General features: G+C 36.4%; 1 protein-coding gene across 2 annotated transcripts in view; it reads right to left on the bottom strand.

Moving 5' to 3' along the window:
• Nucleotides 1-21781, bottom strand: part of LOC121416328 (peptidyl-glycine alpha-amidating monooxygenase B-like) — a 50001-nt gene extending 28220 nt beyond the window's left edge. For both annotated transcript variants that reach the window (XM_041609891.1, XM_041609890.1), the window contains exons 1-6: nucleotides 21696-21781; nucleotides 16880-17410; nucleotides 9654-9708; nucleotides 8983-9073; nucleotides 7974-8059; nucleotides 5190-5276 (exon numbers count right to left, since the gene is read on the bottom strand). In XM_041609891.1, coding sequence (XP_041465825.1) covers nucleotides 5190-5276; nucleotides 7974-8059; nucleotides 8983-9073; nucleotides 9654-9708; nucleotides 16880-17065 — 505 coding nt within the window. In that variant the 5' untranslated portion in view covers nucleotides 17066-17410; nucleotides 21696-21781. The remainder of the gene's footprint in view (nucleotides 1-5189; nucleotides 5277-7973; nucleotides 8060-8982; nucleotides 9074-9653; nucleotides 9709-16879; nucleotides 17411-21695) is intronic.
• Nucleotides 21782-23044: the final 1263 nt, after the last annotated feature.

Raw genomic sequence — 23044 nt, forward strand, 5'->3', positions numbered from 1 at the left:
TTTCGTTGAATAGCAAATTACTCTGAAGGTGTTAAAAAAGCTCAATTTCCGTGTTTTTATGCATGTGTATACTTTTTTATTTTCGATTTTTATAATTCCGTCGTCAGAAATCCTTATCCAGAAGATATAAAGGGTCAAGACAATTTCAGGGAAAGGTCAAAAGGTCAACAAACTTTCATTGGAAGCCAAAATACACGTCCAAGTTTAGAAGTCTTATTTTTGTGGGTTCTTTATTGTGAAAAGTTTATATCTACATGTAAGAAGACATTTTATATAAAGGGGTCAAATGTGCTTATTTAGGAACAAAATGGATAAACAGATAGACGTACGTCGAATACATTCAGTGTGGTATCATGGTATTGCAGGAATACTTTGAAACGACTTGACAAACCCGAATGCCCTTTAAAGTCATATCATCTTAATGATGTTATAAGTGCAACCAGCTCTTTCCGAGTTTCTTGATTTAGGAATTCAATTCAAGTTTGATTCATTTTCAATTTACTATACATTTCATCTATTTGCTTTGTACATAATATTTTAATCAACAGGAAGTATGTAATGTATTGGGTATATATGTGCAATATGTTAACAGACACATCGATTGATCAGTGCTCCCAGCTCCAAAGAAAGATGCCTAACATCTTATTTGGATTAACTTACGAAGAAGATAATGAGGTATAGGATTGAGGATAAGATAAGTTGGACTCCAACTGCTCCTTAATTAATTCTAATGTGTGACTGTTACATGTATATTATTTCTGACAAAGAGGCGACATCGTGCAAGCATGCTCATTGTAGTCATTCACGGATGTCCATCATGCTGATGTGATATATTCTGACCATTACTCAATCTCTGGAGCCAAGAAGGACTACACATTCCTGATTATGTGTTGCCTTTATACGGCTTGTAATAATTTATCAAGTATGTTTTTCCAGAGCATACAAAATGAAACTATACTTAATACCAGATGCAGATTTTGTTTTTGTTCTTTTGTCGTTCTTCTTTTTCCTACATTGTACTTGCTGAATTACCTGAATGTTACTAGAAAGAATAATCACATATGCCATTGAGGTAAACAAAATGCAAAAAGCTCAGAACAGCACATGCACCATAATTGTGTAGTCCTTCTTGGCTCCAGAGATCGAGTACTGGTCAGAATATATCACATCAGCATAATGGACACCCATGACTACAATGAGCATGCCAACAAGATGTTGCTTCTTTGTCAGAAATAATATAACCATCATACTTGAGGAGTAATGGGAGCCCAACTTATCATCCTCTATCCTAACATTACAATAATTTCTGTTAATTAAGATATTCTGTACAAAGAAAATGAAATAAGCACTTCTTTACATATCAAAGACTAGAAAATTGAAAATGAATTAAACTTTAATTGAATTCCTAAGTAAAAATAACTCCCTGGTTGCACTTATCACATCATGAAGATGATAAGATTTTAAGGGCATAGGGTTTGTCAAGTCGTTCCAAGGTGTTCCTGCAATACGATGATACCACACTGAATGCATTTGACGTCTATCTCTGTTTATCTCTTTTGTTCCTTAATAAGCACATTTGCATGACTCAAATATATAAAATGTCTTCTTAGATATAGACTTAAAGTAAAGAACCCACGAAAAATAAGACTTCTAAACTTCTAACCGCTTTTAGACGTGTATTTTGGCTTCCAATGAAAGTTTGTTGACCTTTTGACCTTTTCCTGACCTTGTCTTGACCCTTTAATATATCTTCTGGATAAGGACTTCTGACGATGGACTTATCAAAATCGAAAATAAAAAGTACACACATGCATAAAAACACAGAAAAAATAAACTTTCTTAACACCTTCAGTGTAATTTGCTATTTAACGAAAGTTCGTTGACCTTTGACATTTCTGGTCATAACTTTTTATCGGGAGGTCAAGAGTATATGGTTATGTACAGTTTTTTGTTCAGTATAATAAGACAAACAATTTGATGTGTCACTCGACATAATTGAACCAATTTAAAAAATTGACCCCTATTGACCTTATTTTGACCCCTAACATGTTCAATATGACCATTAGAAATTTGTCACCAAGTTGAAAGTTCTTCCTTGTGATGTCACCAATTCCATGAAAGTGAAAAATCAGACTAAGCCAATTTTTCGAAGTAGCCGGTAAATCATGACATATGCTGCCTAATGTGTTTTTATTAACTTTTGCCTCAACTGTATGTACATGCGGGGTGGGGGTCTAGGACCGTCTGGGGGTTCTGACTCTCGCCTCTCAAACAGAGGACCGTGGGTCCTAGCCATGGCGTTTTCCTTCAGCAAGAAATTTATCCCCACTGAGCTGCACTCGACCCCGGTGAGGTTAATGGGTAGGGGAGATCAGGGTTAGTTGGAAAGCAGGTTAAACTGTTACATTGTAATTTTCTTTTAAGCATGTAAAATAAATTAATGAAATACTGCCCTCAATTTATTGCTAATAAAAATACAAGAGTGTTGTTTTATCAATAGCAATAATTTGAGGGCAGTATTGCATAAATTTATTTTACAGGAGTTAAAAAGAAAAGAAGTGGAATGCCTCTGGCCGTCTCACCTGCATCACGCGGTTCAATATAGCAGCAGTGCTGACTTTGAATACTACTCTAACTCGCACAAGATGTTCAGTGATACATGGTTACTCTTATGTCCACTTTTTATGAACTAGACCAATAAACTTACAGAGATATGATGGTTATTCAACAAAAAACCCCAACATGGCCGAAGTTCATTGACCTTACATGACCTTTGACCTTGATCATGTGACCTGAAACTCGAACAGGATGTTCAGTGATACTTGATTACTCTTATGTACAAGTTTCATGAATCAGATCCATAAACTTTCAAAGTTATGATGGTAATTCAAAAGATACACCCAATTCGGCCAAAGTTCATTGACCTTTGACCTTGGTCATGTGACCTGAAATGCGCACAGGATGTTCAGTGATACTTGATTACTCTAATGTCCAAGTTTAATGAACTAGACCAATAAACTATCAAAGTTATGATGGTAATTCAACAGATACCCCCGATTCGGCCAAAGTTCATTGACCCTAAATGACCTTTGACCTTAATCATGAGACCTGAAACTTGCACAAAATTTTCAGTGATGCTTGATTACTATTATGTCCAAGTTTCATGAATCAGATCCATAAACTTTCAAAGTTATGATTGGAATTCAACAGATATCCCCAATTCGGCCAAAGTTCATTGACCCTAAATGACCTTTGACCTTGGTCATGTGACATGAAACTCATGCAGAATGTTCAGCGATACTTGATTAACCTTATGTCCAAGTTTCATGAACTAGGTCCATATATTTTCTAAGTTATGATGACATTTCAAAAACTTAACCTCAGGTTAAGATTTCGATGTTGATTCCTCCAACATGGTCTAAGTTCATTGACCCTAAATGACCTTTGACCTTGGTCATGTGACATGAAACTCTAATAGGATGTTCAGTAATACTTGATTAACCTTATGGCCAAGTTTTATTAACTAGGTCCATATACTTTCTAAGTTATGACGTCATTTCAAAAACTTAACCTCAGGTTAAGATTTGATGTTGACGCCGCCGCCGTCGGAAAAGCGGCGCCTATAGTCTCACTTTGCTTCGCAGGTGAGACAATTACAATGTTTCAACTTATCCCGCATTCCAACTTACCCCGATCTCCCCTACCCAGCAGGGTTAATTCCTTGCGTGCACCGAGCACTGGTGATGGTAGCTCGAGCTAAAGCCAGGGTAATAATAGCAGCACTTTGTATCCTCAGGCATAAGTGCTATTATTATGATGACTTTCATGTACCTAAAAGTGCATGCATATGTACATGTACCTTAATGTATACAGGATTTTTGGTTTGTTCTGTTTTAGAGTGCCAATGTACATGCATGTACCTACTCATGTAGTTTGCAGGTAGCTATGAATGAGACCGTCATAAGAGAGAATTTTGACTGTACAAATTATTGCAGCATCACGGTGATGGCTGTATTCCAAGATGAAAGCAATGAAGGGAAATTGGTTGCTAGAAAATAAGTTTTATCACACTTACAGATCTGTCTTGGGGGAAAGGATATGTAATGCAGCCATTTCTAATTCAAAGAAACTTGCTAGGAATATAATTAAATTAGGGGCTTCCATAGTAAATTCATCTCCATGGTAAACCGATATAAAGCAGAAGTCATTTGAGCTGAGTGCTTTCACTGCTGATCTAGATTTTAAAAAAATAGTGCCAAATATACATTCATGCAAAATAATTTTCCTAATGCATTTTCTTTAATAAACAAAAGTGAAATGGCACAAACAAAATAGACACATGCATGGACTACATTTATTACAGCAAAATATCTAAGATTAAAACTGAGGCTGAGACCTGTACAATGTAGTACAAGTATTAGAAACATAATTTTACTGTCAAATTCCAATTACATGTACTGTATTATTTAAATATTCTTCTCAAAAATATAAAATCAAATCAATGTTAAATACTTTAAACATAATCTATATGTACTTCCTGTTTGAAGCAAAAATGTCAAGATCTATTTTCCTTCTATACTTCCCCTTTCATGCTTACCAGTCAGTGGCATACAGTGTAACAGTGTATGTACACTGTATCTAGGAACAGAACCAGTGCTGAAATCATACCCCCATGCAGGTGAGTATACCCACAACCTTGAAATGGAAACCATTGCAATGCCCCCCTCCTATCAGAGAATGTCAGAGAAATGGTGTTTCCCATGCCCAGACACCCAAACCCCTACACAACATGTCCACATCTCTAATGACTTCTCTCCTCATGATAGACGGGTCCATTATTACCTGCTCTACATCAAGTCAAGTTTATAGCAAACAGAAAAAGTCAGATATTTGAAGGGAATTTCAGTAGGTACATGTACATGTATATTCCCCTGCTGACAAGGCTTGGTAATATTGGTGTAATGAGGAATATCTAGTCAGTGTACTGTCTTTTATGAGTGTGATTGATCAGATCAAGAAAGGATCTTCAAGAATGATTGAAACAATGCAAGAAGCCATATTCAAATGATTTATAAAATGACATTACTGGCTTTTTATGTCAGTGATATCAGCATTATTATGACCACTAAAACCAATTGTCTACAGGAACCAAATAATCTCTTACAAAGTATATAGGAATGAGAGAATACCTGTTAGGTGATCCAGTTTGTCTCCATAGTGCATTTGAATCATGATATAGTTGATACCACTCTCCCCGCCCACATAGAAACCAACACCTATATGAAACAAAAGCAATACACGTACATAAAAAGTTATATTCTGATATTCATACAGTGTATCAGGTTATCACTAGTCTAAAGTTAGTGATACAACTATCTCGCAGTATAAGTGCAATTTTCCAACTCACTCTGATCATTTATACTGACTGGGGATTACATGTAATAACTATAAATGGTATTTTTTTCGCAGTTAAAGCATGATGAAAGAGTATACATTAAACAAAGTAAACATGCAATTTTAACCAAATTATTCTTGTGGCAGTTTCGGCTTCAAAGAATTTTAGAATAGGTTTAGATCATGACCCAAGTTTATTACAGGCCACTGAATTTAAAATAAGGAGCTTAGTTTGGGAATGCTATCATTGATATTTTTGTTGGACAATAGTTTGTACACATGTCTATGGCACCTTCACCCTTTTCAGTAGACATTTATGTAAATTTAGAGTGGTTTCAGAAGTGCCTTGATAAAGGCAACTTCATTTTGGCACTTTATACTGGGATTAGATTGGATTATTATTTTCTACCCCCCCCCTCCCGCTCCTCTCTTTCTTTTTCTCACATTTTTTGTCCTGTTATGTGTGATTGAGAGGGATGAAAACAAGACAAGAGCACATTGTATTGAAATGAAATAATATTAAGGGCAGCATAATTTGAAATTGTGCATCCTTGGATAGATACAGTAAAGCTACTATGCTCTTCAGTGAAAACTGCTGCTAAATGCATGTGAACATGTAAAACAGGACCCCTTTGTCACTACTATACATTATGCATGCTCTCCATATGGAATCTCCCTGCCTTTTCAGACAACTCCTAAAATAAATTATGATTTTTTTTAATTCTCAAATGAGAAAATAAGCTGGCAGTCTAGTAGCATGGGCAATTGTAGCCGTCTGCACAGCTGCCAACCTGAACATGAATATTTCCATATATTTTAAAGCTGAAAATCAGTATTTTGGTGAGGAAATCAGTATTTTTCAAAGAAATACCATAGGACAACTCATACCGCGTAAAATTGAACTTTAGAATTGCATGAAACCATCAGTATTCCTATTATTTTCAGTACTAAATACTGAGAACTTTAACTACTTGGTAGCTCTATGTCTGCTACTATATGTACATGAATGTAGCTTTCAAGTATAATTAAATTTTGAAACATTTGATACAAAGATTCATGAAAGAATACTCTTAACTCCAGAGGGGTGTTTCACAAAGATTTAAGTGTGACTGACATGTAGAGTCGCAGTTAAATGCCTAGTTGCGTGCGGTATAAAAGACATCACCGCATTGGTCAGATCATGGCAAATGGACGCACACTACTGCGTATTAATCAATAAGATTGTGCATTGCATATCATGTACGTGTCGGCATTTAAGTGCAATTACATGTAGATCATACTTAAATCTTTGTGAAACACCCCCTGGATCCCTTCAAAGTACTTGCACATCAAAATAATGGCCAGCAATGTCACTTGTCATAATAGTTCCTTCAACATATGAACAAGTAGGGGAAGGCGGGGTAAGTTGTGACACTTTTTGCATTTTGCATGTTAGAATTGATATGACTAGTACTATTGTAGAAATAAGGACCTTGCCTTTAAATTTGATTCTTAGGAAATTTTTTTCACCTACATATAACTTTCTACCCCCACACTGAAAGTCATCGTGACCTTTGAAAAAAAACGATGTCAAATGGCTCAACTTGCCCCATATATGGGGTAAGTTGTGCCACCTTCTAGGGTAAGTTGAGCCACAAAAACTACGTACAAAATGTATGGGGGGAGAACCCGCATGTCAATTTTTTGTTTGAAGTCTTTTCACTTGCTAATTCTCTATAAATACTAACATCATTTAAAAGGAAAAGAGCAGTCATGTAAATTTGCTCCTTTCAGCCTGCATTTCAATCGATTTTTATGGTTTGTTTTTAAGATACATTTCCATAAGAATTACCATGGCTCAACTTGCCCCATGCTGTTTGGCTCAACTTACCCCAGTCCGAACTTAGTGCGATAATTTTGTATCCACACATTTATTATGCATCCATCATATAAAAGACTATATGACAAGAATGAAGATCCATACCTGGACTAACAATGTTGTTATCATGTCTTTACTACATGTATGTTTAAAGACGTGTGTAAGAATTAGTACTTATCTATTTCACACTCTATTTTACTTTTTTAGCTGAAATTCATCCCTCTAAAAAACTACTTTTTGTTTCAAAGTGGAAAACAATGTGGTGGGGTTAGGGGTTATGCTATGGGTCATCAATACATGACACCACCACAATGTCTCACTCATTCATTATTGGCCTGGGGGTGGTGGCTCAACTTGCCCCTATGCTCAACTTACCCCGCCTTCTCCTACTGTATAGCACATGGCTAAAAACATTCACATTGTACAGATCTATCACATAATAGAAAACAATGGAAGAGTATCGTTATCACATTTTTTGATCCCGAGTAATCCCCATAAAAAATCAAACTTTAAAAAAGCTGTAATTTTGTTAATAATTTTATATTATTAGTAGTGTACTGTAAATAACATTCATTCAAGAGCATCGTCAGAATCATTCATAACCTACACTAATAAAGAAGCAAAAGCATATAAACTTTAACCAAATAATACTACAAAATTACATGACCTACATGTAGTATCATCATTAGAAAAGTGTGATCAATAATACAATTTCTCTCACCTTGAGGTATATTGGGAGATGCAGCATCTCTAGCCCATCCAAACATGATGTTACTCTTCCCTAAACAAGGACTCCCCTGACATTTACTGAAAAAAATGAAGGTAAATAATAAAAGTGACTTCATTAGTGCATAGATGTACATGTAGTATTAAACATGGTAGATACCGTCACCCAATAATATGAAAAAAATTCAGAATTAGGAGAACACTTATGAAGCCTGGCTCACCCCTTTGCATTTTGGGCTTGCATTCAGCTGCAGCTTGGCTGAAAACAGACTAACACGGTCAATGCAACACAACGCAGTATTTAACGTGTCAATAAGAAGTCAATCTGCAGACCAGCTCCGCTGAGCAGTAGTTTGAAAGTTTTAGAAACATTCCCAACTGAACGCAACCAGACACAACCAAAATTTATACAACCAATACAAGTGGAAACAAGCAAGCACGATCAACAGCGAGCGGCAGATATTAACACAGTGTTTGTGATCCATTAACCATGAATTACCTTGTTCTAGCTCGCAACACCTTGCTTGAAATCCTGCCTGCAACTTTGTATGAGTTCTGATTGAGCTCAAAGGCAAAGTGTGATTGCAACCAAATATATTGCTGTGTATGGTGTGATTAATAGGTGGTGTATTGCTGTGTTTGGCTAATGCAGCAATATGGATCCTAGAACAATCAGGTTTTAAGAGAGGAGACATGTAAAACTGACTAAAAGTTTGTAAAACCGAATACAATTTAAAATAAGCAACTCCTACATGTACATGTAGCTCCCATATACCAATACACTAAACAAAACAAATTATTTAAAAGCAAAACAAACGAAAAGCAAAAGAAAACCTAGTATAAAGTACTGTGAAATGATTTGGTATGTTTTATTCTGGTAAAGATAATATTTGACAAAAGAAATGTATCATTCAATTAAAATACAAGTGCACTCTTTCATTTTTGTTATTTCTTGCCATCATGGAGAGCATTACAGAAACAATACGATAAAGAATGATACTTACTCAACTTCCCCTTCATTGTTAGGTATATTTGTACATCCATATACAAGCATGTGATGTATGGTTTTCATCGATGCTCTCGGCTCAAAACTTACTGTAAATTTCAACAAATTAAAATAAAATCAATCATGCTAGATCTGAATATGTAGTACAAGTATGTATTTTTTTTACATTTTAAAGACACATGTGCTTCTACACGTGTATCACTAACTAATAAATTTGATGGCCATAACAAAATAAAGGTTTTGAGTGAGCCAAACATTGGCTGTAAAAAAATTTAGATTGGGTGGATTTTTAGAAGGCCTTATTCTTGATATTGAAGGGAAATGATTTGTAGTGCCCTCGGCTGATAACAGGTTTGTTTTACTCTGCTTTTATAGAAAATGGAATATTGTTCAGTAGTTTGGGAGCATTGATGCCTTATGGTTTTGCCAGCTCAAATGGAAATGAATATAATGACTAATCAAACTTCTCATCAACATGTTTCTATACTTTTTTTTCCACAAACAAAATGAAGTGTTAATCCCCTTTGCAACTTTAAAAAATTACAGAGAAAAAAGTAATTAAATTTAGATTATCCAGATTGCAACTTTGTACTGAAGAATTATTAATTGGAGCATCAACTTGTCAGACTAGGGTTAGTAATATGAGCAGACAATTGTTGTAGGACTTACCAATATAAGAATCTCTTGGTGGAGCAGCTAAAGCATAGCAGAGATACTCTTCAGGCTGAAAGAGGAATGTGAAAGTAAATTATAATATATATACATGCCATACACATAACCTGCACAAAAAAAATCACATTTTTACCTTTATGATGAGAGGAGTTGCCCAAGATCAAATTAATCTAAGGTTTCATCATACATGTACATTGCTCATGTAGGCCTACAAGTATGTACATGTACCTCAGTACCTCACAATATTTGAAGTGTTTGGGTTCGTACTCTACTCCATTTCATTTTGTTTCATGTTTCTTTTATTGACTTATACCAAAACACAATTTTACAACATAGGACATATACAATTCAAGAAATTGCAATGAAAATATGAACTGCATATTAAAAGTACAATGTATGCCATTGGCCTTGAGAAAGTAACAAATATAAAAGAACGAAGACCTTTAAACTTTGCAAAATTACCAGGTTTGTTTTAATACCAAGCAAATCTTTCTTTTTACAAGGCAAACGCCAAGTGTTGTCTGACTTGTCTCGCCTGCATATTGCAGTCATGAAGAGACTGCATGTCAAAACTATACATGTACATGTAGGTCATGTCATTAATGGAACAAAAAGATCATACAAAAAGCATCCGAACATACAGTAACAGTCAGATATCTTTAATACCTGTTTCAAAGCTATAGAAAGTTATTGTGTGTACAACACAGCACAGTGCCAGTCATTGAAAGTTCATTGACCTTTGACCTTAATTAAATTCACCTCGCATTCGAATTTGACATGCATGCACCTTCAAGATATGGACCTCTAGTATGAATTTGGCAATCCTACCTCGAAGATATAAAAATTTATTATGTGTACAACACAGCAGTGCCAGTCATGGAAAGTTCATTGACCTTTGACCTTGATCAAATTCAACTCACATTTGAACTTGACCTGCACCTTCAAGAGATGGACCTCTTGTATGAATTTGGCAATCCTACCTCAAAGATATAGAAAGTATTCTGTGTACAGCACAGCCAGTGCCAGTCATGGAAAGTTCATTGACCTTTGACCTTATTCAAATTCGTCTCACATTTGAACATGACCTGCACCTTCAAGAGATGGACCTCTGTAATGAATTTGGCGATCTCACCTCGAAGCTATAGAAAGTTATTAGGTGTACAACACAGCACAGTGCCAGTCATGGATAATTCATTGACCTTTGACCTTATTCAAATTCGACTCATATTCGAACTTGACCTGTGCCTTCAGGAGATGGACCTTTGGTATGAATTTGGTGATCCCACCTCGAAGCTATAGGAAGTTATTGGGTGTAGAACACAATTGTTGATGACGCCGCCGACGCCGGAAATAGTGATAGGCTACAAGTATGTCTCGCTCCGCTAAGCAGGCGAGACAATAATCAGTACCTTTGGTACACCTGCATACATAATGTGCAGTATGCATGATGAAATTCACACAAGCCTGTCAAGATAAAACAATATTTAGCAAAATATACAGGAGCATTATACACCCATCTACTCAGTGACCATCATGTAGAACAGTTTCCATGGTGATATCAATATGACATCATTGGTCCTCCAGTGCATGCTGTTTACACAGTTTTGTGATTGAGTACTGATTCCGGAGAGAAGGGAATGTGTGTGGCATTATAAAATCAATTTTATATACATGATGCATGGTCAAGCACTGTACAATGTAGGGCCTACTGTACAGTGTAAGGCCGACACATCAAAAGGACATGTAGGTCATGATGAAAGCAAATAAATTGACCACAGGACAGAATTAATTTGGTATTCATGTATTAATTTAAGTTTATAAATATGGGATGTCCATGTACACTACAAGCCAGCTTACTCCTGGGGGCCCGTTTCTCTCGAGAACCTCGAGAATAACTTTATCCACCAACCACTATTAGATACATGTAGATCTTTAACACCAAACCCATTTCACAAAAAGCTTCCTAAATTTCACAAAAGGCTTCTTAAGTATGTAGAAACCCTTCATATCAAAGCCTTAGTCACAAAAAAGCATGATTAAAAATAATCAAAATAATAGCAGAAGTAAAACCATGTATACCTAAACCATGAAGACTGGAGCATTCAATTGCTGGGAAAATAAATTATAAATAATTAATTTCATGAATAAAAAAAACACATACTAGTAGATGTTGAGATGGGTACCCCCCGGCTCTTAAATTTTAATAGTTTACAAAACTATAAAACATTTTTTTGTAAAATATATAATTATGCTTCTTTTTATCCCAAACATCCAAATAAATTGTAACATAAACTGGCAAAAGAAGCTGCTGAAAACTGCTTTTCTAAAAAAAGAGCCAATGGAGTAAATTAGAGAGTCAAAAGGGGCCTAAGCTTTCGATCCTAGCAGAATCGTCTTCGGAGGCAAAATGACAAACATATAAAGTGGAACAAAAGAAAACACTAAAATACAAGTACAGAAAAATCAAACATATATGGATAAAACAAGACAAATTAGATAAGGAGGATCACATGGGAGTGATACAACAGCAGAAAAGGAGATCAATGGCAAAAGAAGCTGCTGAAAACTGCTTACACTGTATCTAAAAAAAAGAGCCAATGGAGTAAATTAGAGAGTCAAAAGGGGCCTAAGCTTTCGATCCTAGCAGGATCTTCTTCGGAGGCAAAATGACAAACATATAAAGTGGAACAAAAGAAAACACTAAAATACAAGTACAGAAAAATCAAACATATATGGATAAAACAAGACAAATTAACATAAACTGTTAAACTGTTAAAATAGGTGCCCTAAATTAGCATAAATTTGCATATCAAATTTTTATAAATGAAATTTAAAAATTCAACATTTATTTGGGGCTTTCATATCGCACCAAAGATAACTGGGCAAGTCCAAGAATTCGCCCGCGTTACGTAAGGGACATTTCAGAGGGTTTAATGACGTGAAAAATAGTGTTTAAGGACTTTCATTAGATTGAACACCCTCATGATGGTAAACAGAACACAAAAAATGGTGACATGTGACCTTGACCTTCTAGAGAAAGAGATGTGCCATTACATATGGGACGCAGAAAAAAAGACAATTTTTAGAACATTTTTTTTAAAGTTGAGAATACTCTGAAAGGGTTCTAGGACAATTTACCCCCCGAGGACAATTACCCCCCCCCCCCGGACAATCACCCCCCCGAGGACAATTACCCCCCTGGACAGTTATCCCCCGGACAGTTATCCCCCGAACAATTATCCCCCGGACAACTACCCCCCAGACATTTACCCCCGAGGACAATTACCCCCGAGAACAATTACCCCGGACAGTTATTCCCCGGACAACTACCCCCCGGACAACTACATGTACCCCCCAGAAAATAACCCCTCCCGGACTATTATTTCCCCTGGAAAATTACCCCCCTGGACAGTTATCCCCCGGACAACTACCCCCGTACAATTACCCCCGAGGACAATTACCCCCAAGAACGATTACCACCGGACAGTTATTCCCCGGACAACTACCCCCCGGAATACCCCAAAGACAACTACCCCCGGACAATTACCCCCCCAGAAAATTACCCCTGGGGGGTATTCTGAAAAGTCTCGTAAGTTTCTACTATTAGCGCTCAATAATCACTTTAGGCCACTCCCCTACTGAGCCGAATTAGCCAATCAAATGCACTCTTACAATGTAAAACGTTCTCCTAGCGCGCAGTGTCTCTTCACTTTGCTGGCTTGCAGCGCAGCACCCGGCTAGCCGGCTGCTGCAGGTGCACTGCACCACGATCTTGATACAAAGAATTTTGCTGAAAAATAATGCTAACAGCATTTGCATTGGAGATTAGAGGTTCGTTATGGTGTTGAAATTAACTGTTGTCTTTTCTCTTTCTCTCTCATTTATCACGTTTATTGTACCTTTGTGCTTTTCTCTTTTTTCGAACGAGTTCTGATTTTCACACCCCCTATTTGAATCCATTTGTAGCTTTCTTTTTTTTCCTTTTTTTTTACAATATTTTATTTGCTTCTGTCTCGGGGTCATGATGGGAGGGGGAGGTCTTCTTTAACTTAATTCCTACTTATTTTAAAAACTACGTACTTTTCAATATATGAGAAATCTTCTCCAACAAGCATAATTAAAAAAAGCCGATTTGAATAAAAATATTTCAAAAATCAAACAAGCATAATTAAAAAAAAGCCGAAATTTTATTAAAATTTGGTGTGAAAACATGACATATATAGGTTTTTATAGGTGGGGAAAACGATGGCATCACTCACTATTTTTTTCTTTTGTATTTTGTTCTATATTCGTTGTACTAAAAGGGTCTGCCGGTATGCTTATTTTTTCATTGTCAGAAACAAGGCTTAAATCACCCCTGCAAATTGCTGCATCTACCATGATTTGGCAATCTCATTATTGTCAAAATAGTGTGCAAAAACAAAATAGTTTATGATGCTGATAAAATATAGACAAAATAATAGTCATATTTCCCCTATAAGTACACAATTTCTGTCTCCTTTTCCCCTTTTTCCAATTTCTTTATTACCAAATATAGTCCTTTTACTTGTTTCTATATACTGTTACCTTTTCCCTCTTTATTCTAATTCCCTTTTTATACCCCTCTCTTATTCTCTTCATTCCTCCTAATTTTGGTCGCAGTATTAAACCGATTTGACAATATTTATACGAAATGAAAGCCACATTTAGCAAGATATGATGAGACTTAATGGACCTCTTATCATCATTATCTAAAGTCCGCTAATTGAGCGCTATGAGACTTTTCAGAATACCAAAAGTCTCGTAACTACTCAATTAAGTCTACGTGCGGTCATTACGCGTACTCTTGCAAGTGCGCGCACCGCCAAATAAGCCTGCCAAATAAGGAAAGGGGCATTTTTTCAGAATACCAAAATGCTAATTGAGCGTTAATTGAGCTTTCAGAATACCGCCCCTGGACAATAACCCCAGAGGACAGAATTAGAATTGATGCTGGAGAGAAGGGGGGATTTTCTGGGGGTAATTGTCCAGGGGGTAATTTTCCTTGGGGGCAATTGTCCAGGGGTAATTGACCTCAGGGGGTAATTGTTTTCGGGGGTTATTGTCCAGGGGTAATTGTCCGGGGGGAATTGTCCAGGGGTAATTTTCTGGGGGATAGTTGTCCGGGGGTAGTTGTCCAGGGGGTAATTGTCGGGGGGGGGGGTAACTGTCTGGGGAGTAATTGTCCAAGGGATAGTTGTCTGGGGGTAGTTGTCCAGGGGGGGTAATTATCCTGAGGGCAGTTGTCCTGATCCCCTCTAAAAGTGTTTCATCTGACAACTTGTAACTTAGTGTGATAAGTCACAACACTCTACAGGCAAGTTTCATGTCATAAGCCAAATCCCTCTAATTAATGACATGCTACATATACAGTTACTAGTTTGTCCCAATAGAGAACACACACAGTTTTCCAAATAATTTCAAAAATTAAAATAATTCAAAATATGGAAATAAGAGTTATTTGTTCTATTGAGACATATGATATGACTGAAACGGAAATTAGCCATTTCAACAATTTTTTGTTCTTGTTTTTCATGGTTTCATGAATTACTTTAGTATGTATTTCTATTTCTTTCTTCACATTTTTCCATTTTTACAATTTTTTGCTTTGATTGTTTTCATTAATCAGTATTCATAACAAATCCGTCTTTAAATACTGAAGAAAAGTTCAATAATCACTTTTTAGAGCACTCTTTAAATTTGTTTGTCTACCTTCACTTTGTACACAAATCTCCCTATTGACATTGTGTGTTAATGTCCCATACATAACAAATTTTTAATTAACTTTTAATTAAAAAGTTAACTATATTCTTGAAACGTTTTATGGTACACATTTTCATACATAATAAATTAGAACTTTCCAGAGATGCAACAATACAAGAATTGTATTATGAGAAATAACTTTTGAAAAATCCTCAAGTATGGGACATTCCATCCTTGGACAAGACCTAATTTAGATGACACCACTTTTCCCCAAAAAAGTATGTTTACATAAGATTTATATAGCGCACTTTCCATCTTGATTAGATTAGATTTACCACTTATTTATTTTGCTTTTTTTCATGTTTACTATGTTTAGTTTTTTTCTTCTCAATACACCCCTCTCTCATACAGCATCAGCTTCTTAATTTGCTTTTACCCTTTTGGGCAATTTGGTTCCCTTCCATATATACAGGGTTTTTTTCCCTACTATATAGTCTTCTGTTTTTTCCCCTCACACCCAGCAGATTACAATATCAGTTACACCATTTTTATATATATTATTTTTTCATTTTGGATATATTTATATACTTTTATACTTACAGATTTATTTTTACACTTACTTTCTTCTCTTAGTTTGTTGAATGCTCTATCATACATACTTATGTTTTTTGCACATTATCAGTTGTTCCCTTCTCTTTCCCTTTTTTCCCCAATCTTATGCACCAGTTTATTATGCCTTTCTTTGTTACCTGTTTGACCCACCTCTCACTAATTCTCTTGTTATTCATATCTTCCTCATACCCTCTATCACTGTTTTGTTCCAGATCCTGTTTGATGTTGCCTGCCTCATTATCTTAATCCCTCTTGGTTTGAGGTCTTTCTTTCACCTTACTCACACTACCCTTTGTGTCTGCCTACTCCTTTTCTTTCATCCCCTTCATTAACCTGATTGGTGTTTTGTCTCCTTGTTCCAGTGTTGCTGTTGAAGGTCTGTGGTCTATATCATGGTTGTTCCACCTTATATGTTTGCCATTTGCCTCCGAAGAAGATTCTGCTAGGATCGAAAGCTTAGGCCCCTTTTGACTCTCTTATTTACTCCATTGGCTCTTTTTTTAGATAAGCAGTTTACAGCAGCTTCTTTTTGCCAAAAAATAGAAAAGGAATAACATATAAATTTGCAGGGAAAAACTCTGATGAAACCCAAACCTTACAACAAAGTGGGTTCTTTGCAGTTTGTTATCAAAAACCAAAAACTTGGAAAAAGTAGGTTCTGTACCCTTCCCATTTTAAGGACCATACATGTATGGAACTCTGTGACATGGGCAAGGTGTCAAATTAAAGTTGACTTTTAAAGTTTCTCAGTTGTGAAGAATAAAATTCACAAGAATACATGTACATCATTTATTCCTTCAATAGCTGACCTTTAAACTTTGGTTACCACACCCTTTTTTTAGAAACACTTCTACATTTACATGTAGGCCTACATATAACCCTTGACTTACTCTTGATGGTTTCACTCCAGGCATGAGGATGTCCATTGTGTAGTAATCATTCTCTTGTCTTGTATATTGTGTTCTACTCCGAGAGAAAGGTTGATAGTAGTAATTTCTTGCATCCGACATGGACAAAAAGTTCCACAACATCACACATACCACATGAAGGAGAACATACACGTAGATATTGGTCATCTTGGCGAGATTAATTTCTTTCAATATTCATAAATATCAGTTGAATCTCACTTTAATGTTGGAATAATAAATTTAGTACTGTCACTCATCTAGATAATAATACATAGGGAAGTTGTAGGTAAAGTTATATTTTAACAGAGGAATCTCATTATCAGATGGCCTGTGAATTTATTAACCAGCTTCTGAGAAATGGTTACAAATAGCACTTTTCCAGTTTCTCAAAGCATACTTCTCCCCAGTCCTGATCTACATGTATGTTTGTGATTTTGGTGAGTAGGTCAGAGGTCAAGCATCCTTGTCTGTTGATCCCATTCTCAAAGCAATGTCTTCATTCCAATGCACAACCTGAAAAAAAAAAATTGTTGAAAGGGTTATGATTTGTTGTTGCTTTGAAAGCACAATGTCACCCTCATGGTCTGAAAAACAGAATCCTGTGGTCGAGGCACAAACTGGACCCTCAAAAAAAGGAAAAGTTAGACCTCGTCACGTTCGTTCTCGGTATCAATCAGCCATTTTGTTTTCAATTCTTGACGAACAAGACAGAACTTTTCCTTTTTTCGAGGTTCCAGTTTGTGCCTCGACATCAGGATTCTGTGTCACGATAGATTCATAATCAAGGTAAGTGCATATAATTTATTTTTCCCCCTTTTATTTGGAGTGCTATGCGACCCCATTCTACCCCATTTTGGAGAGTATGTGTCTGCCTAGTATTACACGGACAAGTCCAGGGTTAACATCGTAGTAGTGTGCTAGGACAAGTACGAGTAGAATTGGAAAGAATTAGCGCACACCCTGACAAAATAAATGGTAGAGAATTTAATGCTGTCATGTCACTCTGGTCTTGACTTGAGCGACCTGGAGGTAGAGTTGGACATTTCACAATGTCATGTTGGAACAGGGAGGCAGCGTAGCTCAGTCGGTTAGAGCGCATGTTTCGGATAAGATCGTAGATCTCAATGTGAGGGGTTCGAATCCCGCTCATGCCGAAATGCATCTAACAAAAAAATCTGATGCTCTAGCATTGTGTGTTAGCGTGCCTCACCACTGTATTCAGTGCAGGTGAGAATGCAGTCGGTAAACACTCCGTCCATCGGAAAGGACGCAAATGTTGGTCCAGCGTACCATATAGGAGAGTCACAACCTATGCACGTTAAAACCAATATATTCGTAAAAGAGAAGGGTGTTCACCCGGTGTATTGTATACTTGTTATTGAAGTCTCTCACTTTAAAAGTCACACCAGAAGGAGCTTGCTACTGACTTTTAAAAGGTATAGTTCACAAGGAATACTGTATGAAATTATGAAGGAAGTTGCATTCCCATCATGCAAAAAAAATTACAATGAAATTGTTTTGTACATGCACTTACCAAGTACGTAATTGTTTGTATCAGTAGATTTTTGTTTGGTTTTCGGGGGGGGGGGGGAGGGGGTACTTTTCCAAACCTATTGCCTAAATCTGCAACATTTTTTAGCTTAACATTTTGATGAAGGGTATTTCCAGTGTCTCTTTTTTAGTTTCTAGGATTCTTTTGAGCATTGCCTCGCTAAAAGTAAATTCCTGGTTTTATGCCTGTTATACCCTTTTTACACAGGCTAAAATTTCCTTAACCCCGTACTATAGGTGGGGCTAAATTGCCATTTAGCCCCACCTATAGTACGGGGTTAAGCTTAGCCCACTTTCTTTTCACACAGCATTTTTGCAAAGTGGGCTAACCCCACCTTTAGTACGGGATTATTTGGCCCTGCAAAAAAGCAGGGTTATCCCAGCAATTGCGGTGCTAAGAGCGATAGTACGGGGTTAAGATCGCTAGTGTAAAACGAAAGTGGGCTAAGCTTAACCCCGTACTATAGGTGGGGCTAAATGGCAATTTAGCCCCACCTATAGTACGGGGTTAAGGAAATTTTAGCGTGTGTAAAAAGTGTACGAGTGAAGTACTTGTACTACGAATGATCGACAAAAACCACTAGTCCGGGGTTAGCGAGTTTCGTGTGTGAAAAGCAATCATTCCTTATCCGGGGTTAGCAATAACAATTTGGCATGTGTGAAAAGGAAAAAAAATAGTACGGGGTTAAGGATAGTACGGGGCTAGCGATAGTCCGGGGCTAAGAAAATCCTGTGTAAAAAGGGTATTAGTAGTGTGGATGTGTGATACAATTTTTGTTGTTGGTTTACGAGTATAGATGAAAAATGAAATTTGACAGTTGTGATCAATGTTGCATGGATCTACTAAAACTGTGTTTTGTTTTTTTCTAATTTAAAAATAATTCAGATTCAGTTTCGAAGCTGGAGTTTATTTTTTGTTGACAGCTTGAAAAAGAAATTAGCAAAGAAAATTATCAAACAAATTATGAAGAGAATTGAAATCTGACAGATATTAACAAGCATTGCTTGCACTGACCATAATAGAAATCAATAAAACTACATGGTTGAATGAGATTCGGGGGAGGGGTTACAGGGTACATGTAGTCAAGGGGAGGAGACCCTTATTCATTTTGCCTTTTTTGAGGGGAGGGGGAGGTTGGAGAAGGAAAAGGTTTAAAAATTCAATTGGTATTTATAAAACTGATGAATATATTATGGGTGTATAGTCAGAAAAATCTATGTGTAAAGTCAATGTAATATTAAATTACTATAGGAAAACATGTAGCTGCTATGACCCCCCCCCCCTCCCGAGTAAGTAAAAACATACATTTATCTTTTGATGATTAAAAATGTGAAGTATTATGAAACTTTTATGACTTTAAAAGCCTTATACACATAAGTACCAAGAAAGTTATCCCTTTGAAAATCATATAGCACTGGTAAATGTTAATACCGACAAGTAATGATAAAAAAAATTTCAAATCAAAGAAAGGAATTAAGAAAAAGATTTTTCATTGAAATGTTCTTAGAAACTTGGGTAAAAGACGGGTATACTTCCACATCAAGCTCACTTTCATGTGAGGCCCAGCCTGCACAGAAGATACAACACAATGATTCCACATCATTCCCAATGATTTGACTTCAATGTGTAATATCTCTATGGCAAATTAAGTGTAATGTCAGTTACCAGCATGGTTGTAGCCCCCAAAAGACAAAAACGAATTGTTTAATATTTTGACACTAGTAATGGAGCTGGAGGTATATTAACATCTTCTCACTCTCAGGGACATGAGATATTTCAATTTGAATGAACACCCTGAAATTGCATGTCCTTTCATTTGCGTAATGTCAGTTACCAACACATTTTTGCTTGCTGATGCCTTAAAAAAATGTGGTTACATAGGAAAACTTAGTATCAGAGTATACAGCAAGGTTCACTTTACTAACTGTATCAAAAGCAAACTCCCATCATTTGTTGTTTAGATCTAGAGTATAGAGTAGAGATACACAAAATGAAAGGTGTGAAAACATCGTGCCATGTAATGTCAGTTACCGTGAAAATGCCCATATGTGGGCATTAACCGAAAGACAAGAAGACAATGATTGTGGACATTAACGGAAAGACAAGACAAGACAATAACGTTTTGTCGTATATAGACCCTGGCCAGCTCGATCAATACAGTACACAAACGTAAACAGAGCCGAGGTCTAGTACTTTAGTAGTAGGTACCAGCGCCAGCCGGCTGTCAATTACACAAAGTCACAATTACGATGCCATCTCGTAAACAGATGTTCGCAATTTAATCAATTTATCTCACACTTACTTCACTAATTTCAACACATTAGAGGTGCTAAAACAAATACAAATCGAATTCCGTAAAGCTTGAATATTAATCACTATAGAGTTATATCAGTAGATATATAGATAGCGTTCATAACCTTATTTTATTGGCAGTGTATACAGCCACACGCGTGTGTCTTTACCATCCAGCCACACGCGTGTGGTTATATCCAGAATTAGAACACCTATCTGTGGATACCGCCACACGCTGCCAGTAATAACAGTAAAACACGTATGTAGGTCTGACCGTCTATATCACGATCAAAATAACCTCATTTCTTCATTAAATTCTTACATTCTAAACCCCTTTGATATCCTTAGATCATTTCATTCTCACCGTCTTCTCTCCTTGCTTTTCTTGTCTTGTTACAAACGGTCGTCTGTTTAACAGCAAATTCTCTTTTTCTACTTGTGTCGATTCTGGCTTCCTTCGCGGTACGGTGGCAGACCCATACAGGGTTAGCGCAGCGCAGTAGACATACACAGTTTGGGTTACGTTTACGTTTGGTACGAATAATTTTCGTACCAAGCGTTAAGCATGCACGAATCCCGAGTTTCGTACGTACGCACGTACACGCACATAGCCTAGAGTCAGTAGAGAATCGACACAAGTAGAAAAAGTGTGGAAATTTGCTATTTAACAGGCGGCCTTTTGTAACAAGACAAGAAAAGCAAGGAAAGAAGACGGTGAGAATGAAATTGAAACGATTTAAAGAAATCAGAGTGGTTTAGAATGTAAGAATTTAATGAAGAAATGAGGTTATTTTGATCGTGATATAGACGGTCAGACCTACATACGCGTTTTACTGTTATTACTGGCGGCGTGTGGCGGTATCCACAGATAGGTGTTCTGGATATAACCACACGCGTGTGGCTGGATGGTAAAGACACACGCGTGTGGCTGTATACACTGCCTATTTTATTTACCTCTTCAGGTCCCAAGCTCTCTCTCCACCGGTTTACTCTCGCTTAAATGCATACAGCAAGCTAGCTAGCTCAGTACATGTACCGTACGCGTATTTTTTATTTACACCACTGCTCCGCCAAAATATTGAAAACCCCCACAGAAACGGCTCGCGCAAGAGTCTAACACGTTGACCACACACGTTTCGTCGTGCACTGTGACATCTCATTGATTTCTTTCACAGTAACTTATAGTACTTAAAAAAACTCTTCTGGTTTCAATGTATAGCTTTTTTTAAAGCGTTTAGTTTGTTGGGACCTTATCCGCTTGCATTTCATATCAATTCTACAATAGTGTAGGAATCGTATGAGCATTTTTTCGTAGTTATTGCACCTCCAGACATTCAGATGCATGAAACAAAGAACTAGGGTTCTTTAATAGCTGCAGCTAGACTAGATTTATTTTCTTCGTCTAAAATTTTCACTTCTCTGATATTCAGCACTCACCTGGCTCTCTCTCGCTCTCTCTAGGTGATTCTTCTGTCTGTTTTGGGGCAACAGTGGTCTCCACATTGCTCTCTTGCTTTTTGCTCAACTCAAAAGACCTTTATTTTGTTGTCATTAAATTAGGCACATTTTGTCGATGAATTTTGTCTGTATAGGCCTATTTATTGATATGCACACCTTGATACTTTTGTTTTTCTCTAGCTATTCATTATTAATATCATTATTACTATTATCATTATTATTATTATTATCATTAATATTATTATCATCATCAGTATTACTATCATTATTATTATCATCATTATTTTTATTTGGCAGATAAGATCTCTCTGTACCTCTCTTTTCTTTCTTTCATTCTTTCTTTCTTTCTTCCTTTCTTTCTTTCTTTCTTTCTTTTTTTTCTTTCTCAATTCTTTTTTAAAAGGAAAGTCTATACCCCAAAATAACTTTTTTTTCAACAGGACAAGAAAAATCAGATAACAGAACTAAAAGTCACTTTGAGGGAAATCGGACAACTAATAAGAATGTTATGAATTTTTAATGAAATCAATATCACTAGGCAATTGCCAACTTGCCGCCATCATAATATAGGTGCACGACTAACCATTTATTTTATACTACAAAATTTAACTTTTTCCGAAATTTTGATTTCCTCAAAACTTTTTCCAGCTAGGATCATCTAGATAATAGAAATGTTTTCGTGTTTCCTTTATTACAGACTGTATAGTTTTATTTAACAACCTTGAAAATATGAATTTATGATTCATAATGATTATTGAGAGAGTAAAGGTACAAAAGTATAGTAAAGCTCAATATTTTGAGTTCATATACATAACAATGAAACTTATTCGAGTTCTGAAAAAATC

The sequence above is a fragment of the Lytechinus variegatus genome, chromosome 5 (assembly GCF_018143015.1).
Source record: "Lytechinus variegatus isolate NC3 chromosome 5, Lvar_3.0, whole genome shotgun sequence".
Lineage (NCBI taxonomy): Eukaryota > Metazoa > Echinodermata > Echinoidea > Temnopleuroida > Toxopneustidae > Lytechinus > Lytechinus variegatus.